Here is a 7,622-nt window from a genome sequence, read left to right as displayed (position 1 = left end):
TTCTGGATTATTTATTTTATTACATTTTCTCTCCACAGACATGAACAGGGTACAAATATGATTTATTCTCAAGGAGAAAGTCCGCCGAGCACACGTGTAAATTATAATATCACTTTCACCCACCCAAACTTTTCGGAAATTCTGTTCCGAAATTTCATAAATTTATGTACGTAATTACAGGTATCTGAAAGGTCAAGTCTTGTCAATCATGCATGCCGCCTGGGTATTACATTCATATTTTATTACCAGGTATTTTTTTATTTTTTCACAACACAGAGATTCTTTTGGCTTAGCTCTAATTGTAAATTTGATTTGGTAAGAACAACAAATGTACAAAATTGAGGTAAACATTGGGGCCATTCACGCAGGCTGTGGTAACCTTACAAAGTTCTGTAAACTTACAAAGTTCTACAAAATTTTTCAAATATTTCGAAGGAAAATAATTCACAAATTTTTGTAAAGTTGCTCAGATCAAAGGTGTCTTTTTTATTTTGTGAAAGTTTTAAAAATTATTTTACGGATTTTGCAAAGTTACAAACGACTGCGTGAATTCCCTCGTTAAATCGTAAGACACCGAGTTCGTGATAATAATACTTTGTTGCTGAATCCCCATCCGCAAAATTGGTTGAAAGTGACGTCGAAACGACGCAGTCGGAAATTGGTCACATATGGCCGACAGAACCTAGTCTAAACAACCATCCATATTCTCCTAAAATGCGACCGTTGATTCAACGTGGATTTGATCGTCGGAATCAACATAAAATCGACGGTCGAAATACCGTTGAAAGTATGGTCGCATTATGGTCATAATTCACCGTCGTTTATCCGTCGATTTAATAATGAATATACAACGATAATATTGGCAACGTGGTTCTTTATTATACAAAAATCGATCATTCATTACAAAAGAATCAATTATTAGTGTTATGTAAAGGAATACAAATAATGCCACCTTCCAACTCCATTAACCAACATTTTTGCCTTAATGAACTTAAATTAATATGTACAGCGCTAGATAACTTTGAAACTAAATTTACATCAACAATCGTACTTTTACATGGAACAACATACCAGTCATCAACTTTTGTAAATTTTTTAACTAGTAATGTATCGGAGCCAGGTACATAACTAATAATAATTACAATTTCACCAGTCTATTTTATAACAATTATTACCTTTAGAAAATTTACTCTGACATGATGGAGATATAGGCTTGGCTGACAATTTTAAATGTTCCTTTTCTTTTAATCTACTTATACATTGTTCGAACGGTTTATAAGGAGATCTTAATATTCTTTTAATAAATTGTATATTATTCTCAAAGTCATATGCACTAAAGTTATCCAGTCTCCCATAATTCATGGCATCAGCAGCAATGTGAATTAAACAGTGCACATTATATACTAGAAAATTTTCTGAATACAAGTCGCTAATTTTTGAAACGAACAATCTAAACAATTTGTTAGCGTACTCATTCCATTCAACATTTTGCGCTTTCTCGCTTATCAAAATTGAAGTCGCTATACTCAATAATAAAAAATGATGATATTTACTCTTAGGCAAAACACTTTTAAGAACTGCAGGACCTGTGTAAAGTAAAAATGACCTAAACTCTGTCGCCTTCCACATATCTACATCTTTAGCCGTTCTCGGCTTTCTACTAAAATTATTAGGACAGCTTGTTCGTAAATTAAATAATGATTCGTTTAATTTTAAAACGCTACTGGGCGGTAATTTATATGGGATTCGACCTTTTATCCAACAACGTAACAATTTTCTAACTACTCCTAAACAAATACAATGCATGTAATCAATAGGAACACAACTAACTAATGGAAAATCTATACGTGCAAATGGTGAATTACCAGAGTGATGATTTATATCTAATTGCTGTAAAAATTCGTCGTCTGTTCTAACAGGAGCAGATAAATCAGGAAATATAACTCTACCTGTCCATTTTCCTACAACTTTACATTTTTCACACCCATTATAAGAGTTGTGATTTTTGCATTGCTTAATGAAACTACGCGCAGGCGCATCAGCAATTATCCTATCAAATTTAACTTTGATTATACTATGATTAAGAATTAGACCAACCGTTTGCAAAACTTGGATTTCATCTACTAAATCCTTCAAAAAATTATCGACTAATTTTGGTTTCGTTTCCCCATAATATAACCCAGCTACAAAAACTCCAAATTTACTTTCAATGCATGAAACTTGGATCGGCCAAAATTGTTACTTCTAGAAATTGGAAGACCATCGACACTAACTGCTACCCTAATACTTGTTAGTAAGGGCTCAATAAAATCCTCGTTGAATTGAGCCTGCAATGAACTAGTTATACCAAAATAACTAAAGTATGACCCATCGTCATTTCTAGTTATCGTTTTAACTACTGGAATGTCGCCGCGTAATAAAGTTCTTTGGTCTATAGGAAGAGATTCGAAACAATTATGGCGTCTCAACAATTTCAAAAGTTCCTGTGTAGCAATACCTGTAATATTGTAATTAATTGCCCATTCCCTTAAACTAACTTTAAATTCACTAACAACAATATCATGAAAAGGACCATCACTACCCGTGTCACTTAAACTAAACAAAATCTGACTTCGCTCCTCTGACTCTGAGTGAATAAAATTATTTACTAATCTATCAGTATCTACCGCATTAATATCATTTAAATGATTATTATTATTTTCTGGAGTAGGAGTAATTTGTCGCTGAGTGTTTTCAATGTTCTGTTGGACTCGTTTTGCAATAATACATCTTAATTTCCTGGGCGACCGACCTGTCCTATTGGTCTTCTCTATCTTTAGGGGCGTACTTGAACCAATTCTTTGCTGTCCCTAATATCTCGTCGTCATTGGCCACAGGATACCGAGTACGGACAGAATCTAAATGACATAATAATAATTATGAAAACCAGCTGCAACACTTATTTACTTCACACCATGCTCTCACCCTTTAAAATTTTCAAAATCTCCAGATTTTCCAGTGCGACTTTGTTACCTTTCCCGGTATAATTAATTTGACATCTCAAACTGCCACCAATTAATTTTAACAATACCTGCCTAGTATTCCTGTCAGTATTTGAACCGCCAGTTGTACTCAAATATGAGATCTGCAGTTTCATAAATTCAGTTACCACACAATTTGGATCAACATTATTTAAGAAATATGTTTTTATTGTACCAGCAGTTTTTTATGGGAATCGGATGATTTCAGCCAATCCTCAAAAGCCACGAGTTCCAATCTCCCAGCGATCGGCAAAGGTGGTATAATAGAATAATCTGGGAGCAAATTGCCACCTTGTGAATTTGCACGCAACGTGTGAATGGCAGCTTTAATTTCCCTTATATCTTCTGCTTGTCTCTCTAATAACTCGAAACTTTTTTTCATGAATCCTAAACAGCATCAAATTAATAAAATAAGTTGTAATAAGTGTAATAGCCATAAATATAGAAATATAATATGTATAACATATTAACAAAAACATGCCTTCAATTAGAGACTTGATGTCAGCTGTATCCGCTGCCGTCGCCAAAAATAACTTAGGATCCTGTTCAACATCAAAATCCTCTTGAACGATAACAGGTTGAGGAATTTCTGGAACGACTGCTACCTGCTGATTATTCTCATCTGGAGGGTGGGGCTGGTCGCCGGTAGATTCTTGACAACAAAACAAGTTAAATATATAAATGTTAAGAAATATAAAAATAGAAGTTAACCCAGTTAACTTACCGATCGTAATGTCAAATTGATCCTCACTGATTTGCGTTGTGGGAGGAGCAAGGAATAAACTATTATCCAGATCCAATTCAGAATCACTACTTGAATCACGGCTCTCAATTACGACATCCTTCTTTTTCTGGACCCTGCGTCCACGTCGGATTCCTATGTCGTCCTCCTGGCTACTTTCAATGTTTGAGGTATCCTCAGCTTGTTTTAGCTTCAAACAGGCGTCGTGAAATGAACCTAATAATAATAGTAAATTATCACAGGCCATACATTGAACTGACATTTTATTATACAACAAAAGATGTTTCTAAATCTTACCATAACTTCCTAGAATTTTTTCAAAAGTGTGAGAAGTCCAGGATGGCAGCGGAACAATTTCGCACTTTTTCACCATAGTCTTTAAGGCAGATCCTTTACAAAGTGGCCAAAATACTTCTTTCTGGTCTTCTTCGATCCATATTATTGGGACAATCTCAACTAACTTTGTCCCTGAGGAATCGAATTGGACTATGGAATATTTTTTTGCCTTGTCAATTTGGGATGACATGAAGATTTATTTTTTAATTTGGAAGGACAAGAAATAAGTGTGACTCGATGAGCACAATGTGATGGTGTGGACTGACTTGAGAATCGCGGAAGCATGGCACTTGGATGGGGAAATGGTGGATTTTACGTTGAGAAATCTTAAATTATGCAACGGTCGCAAAGCCGTTGAAAAATTTTCAATTATGCGACGGTGGAAAAGGCGTTGAAAAAGTAGTTAAACTGACCTAAAATAATATGGTCGTATTGTCTTATAATATGATGGTCGAATCAACTGCTAAAAGTGGTCGCAAAATTTTCGTCGCATTAGTCGACGTCTCTCCGACGTCGTTTAGCCGTATGAAAACCCGACGGTCGGGTTGCTCATTTTTCGACCATTTGGCGACCAATTTTTGCGGATGGGGATGGTAATGAATGCGGATCGTATACGACATCCAAATTTTCTTCCTTGTTAGGTTGATCAATTTGTTTAGAAGTAAATTTGAATTACGTAGTAATTTTTGTTACCATTCGATTAAAATTAATTCAGTGGAATAATACTCGGTGACAATTTTGTTATTTTCATTTGAACGATATTGATGTTTAGGAATTGTTTATCAACACAATTCCCTCGGATGTTTGTAGTAAACTTATTTTTTGCAATTTCACAAATTCGATAACTTTACAAACTTTCAAAATGAAAAATATTTACGAAGACGACCTGACTTTTATCTAATTTTACAGTTTACAAATATTAAATTACATTTGTAAATTAATTACGTCGCGTAAATTTATCAAATTTGAAACATAATTCACATTCAACTTTGTAACCTGATAAACCCTTATAGCGAACGCAAAATAATGTAAATAAATCTGTAAATCTGTCGTAAAATTACTAAACTGATTTGGAAACTACTTTTATCGTGGAATCTTTTGTTTCGAATCGTGGAAACATAATTTTACTAATTTACTATAAACATCCCACTGAATTGCTTTGAAAGGTTGATATTTTAATTGTGTAAATGAGGTAATTAGACATTAATTACTTTTATAATTAAGGAAGGTACACGATTAGGTTTTCGATATAGAAAATGCTTAATTTAAATACAATTATGTTAAATTTATGGGATAAAAACTTTGATTCAGAATTATTATTTATTTTGATTAATTAATAAAAACCACATTAAGCTTAACTTTCTCTTGATAAGAATTTGCACCATTCTGGTTTCATCGAGTCTTCTTCTTCAGCCGAGTTTCTCTACTCCATCGTAATTTTTTAGGGTTCTGAAAAACATAATTATTTTCAATTAAAAAATTGTGTCATAAATTAATTAGAGTTTTCTCAATTAGGCAATTCATACAGGTCTTGTTACCTTCGTAAAATTCATAAATTCCTTAAACTTACGAAACTTCTACAAAATTTTAGAAATGTTTCAGAAGAAAATTAGCATACAAATTTTTAAAAAGTTAAATAAATTGGCCTCTGTGTAAAAGTTGGTAAAATTGTTTGACAAAACTAACGGATTTGACAAAATAACCAATTATTACGTTAATTACCTGAAGATTATTTTACATGTTTTACCCTATCTGGATGTAAGTTTTGACGAATCTGAATAGACTATAAATATTTCACTACATACCAGATATTTTTAGAGACGTCGACTAATTTCATTTCTTAATGTACGTAACAATACTACCGATTGTGAAATAAATTTACGTTCTAAATCTGAAAATATGTATGCGATCATACAAAATACATTATATTTTTCTTGAGTGCCATGTCAGGATTATAGTTTGCTTGAAATCCTATAAAATAGAATAACGTCATAAAATTAACCTTCATTGTATCTAGAGTACCATTCTCTAATTTTTGTTACATGCCACGTTTTATGTATGTATCACTTACTTTAATTCTGATTAACAATGGAGGTCTCCCAACGTATGCTCACAGATTTAGACGAAATTAGTGTCAATCGATCACAAATATAATTAGTATGAAATTTGCAAATGGAACTATCTGCCAATGCGCAGGTTTGGCGGAGATATTTGCATAAAAATAGGAGAAAACGTACCAAAAGGCTGGCATATTTTTCATTTTCCAAATTTCCTGCGCATTTTTTCTGTTTTGAATGCAAATATCTCCGCCAAACCTGCGTATTGGCAGATAGTTCAATTTGCAAATTTGATACTAATTATATTTGTGATTGATTGACACTAATTTCGTCCAAATCTGTGAGCATACGTTGGGAGACCTCCATTGTTACTATTATTGAAATTGATGCAATTCACGGACTCCTTGTTAACATTTTCAAATCCGTAAAATCCGTTGTCTTTATTTTGAAAAGTTTGTAAGATTATCTTACAAAATTTATGGATTTTACAAAGTTATCAAGAACTGCGTGAATTGCCTCTATAACAGATTTTTATCGAAATTTTGACCAATAAGCATAAATTTCTCGGGATCTCCTTATTTTGCACGTTATAATCGTGAAATGCTTATTTTTAGACAATATTTACCGTAATTTTTATACATTTTGTGTGTCTTACACGCCGAAACTAATAATTTGTCAGGGTTTTATACAAATTAGAAATTTTAATAGATTTCTATTTATTAGTGGAAAAGTATAAGGTTTGTAGAGAATAAAATAAATTAATAAATATCCAATTTTTGTCCTGAAATTTATTGAAATTGAATCAATTCACGCGGTCCTTGGTAACCTTGTAAATTCCGCAAATACTATAACCTTACAAACCTCTTCAAAATTTTGCAAATATTTCCAAGGAAAATTAGATTGTTTCTGAGGATAATTAGCTTAGAAATTATTGCAAAATTACTCAGATGAAGGGCATCATTTTTCAAAAGTTTGTAAAATTGGTACTGTGCATTTTTACGCCCATCAATTCCCCGTCACGGATTTCCCCCCATCGATTCTCACCCCACAAGTTCCCTGCTTTTTCAATTCCCCGTCATTAATTCCCCGTTATCAAATTCTCACCCGTCTCATGAAATGGCAACAATGCACCAAAACTGACGCTGCCAAAACCATTCACTTTAAAAGGTGATATGATAAAACTATCAAGCATGAATATTAAAAGATTCGGTGTCAATTACAAAATTTACCAATTTTACAAAGTTACCAAGGGCTGATTGAATTGTCGCATTTTTTTTTTGCGTGATTTATAAATGAGCTTGTTACACGTCGAAATTATTAATTTCTCAAATGTTTTAAAGTTTCGTAATTGTCGTTTAGATATTTAGATGGGACGTAATGTTACGAACTATGAATCGAATGTCGAAGGCATGAAAATAAACCCTCACTATTTTGGCCATGCCATAAATTGGCAAAAATATAATTGAC

At 33.0% G+C, this 7,622-nt stretch overlaps 2 protein-coding genes across 4 annotated transcripts in view; both read right to left on the bottom strand.

Moving 5' to 3' along the window:
* On the bottom strand, positions 1–4,053 carry LOC118439406. 3 transcript variants are annotated; one of them, XM_035860692.1, is made up of 5 exons: positions 3,745–4,053; positions 3,502–3,672; positions 3,196–3,407; positions 2,965–3,124; positions 1–2,897 (listed from the first exon to the last, which is right to left on the bottom strand). In XM_035860692.1, the coding sequence occupies exons 1-5, from the start codon at positions 4,022–4,024 to the stop codon at positions 2,797–2,799; spliced, it is 924 nt and encodes a 307-aa protein (XP_035716585.1). In that variant the 5' UTR covers positions 4,025–4,053; the 3' UTR covers positions 1–2,796. The 3 variants fall into 3 exon arrangements, with proteins under 3 accessions (XP_035716585.1, XP_035716586.1, XP_035716584.1); XM_035860693.1 differs by having other exon boundaries at positions 3,772–4,053; XM_035860691.1 differs by having other exon boundaries at positions 3,502–4,053.
* Positions 4,054–5,459: 1,406 nt separating this feature from the next.
* Positions 5,460–7,622, bottom strand: part of LOC110860858 (neuroligin-1) — a 96,419-nt gene continuing 94,256 nt past the window's right edge. Inside the window, exon 14 of the mRNA XM_035860690.1 lies at positions 5,460–5,547. The gene's annotated coding sequence lies outside the window, so the exon portion shown is untranslated. The remainder of the gene's footprint in view (positions 5,548–7,622) is intronic.

The sequence above is a fragment of the Folsomia candida genome, unplaced genomic scaffold (genome assembly GCF_002217175.1).
Source record: "Folsomia candida strain VU population unplaced genomic scaffold, ASM221717v1 Fcan01_Sc035, whole genome shotgun sequence".
Lineage (NCBI taxonomy): Eukaryota > Metazoa > Arthropoda > Collembola > Entomobryomorpha > Isotomidae > Folsomia > Folsomia candida.
Note: the sequence above shows the minus strand (reverse complement) of the source record. Positions and strands in the feature narration are given on the sequence as shown.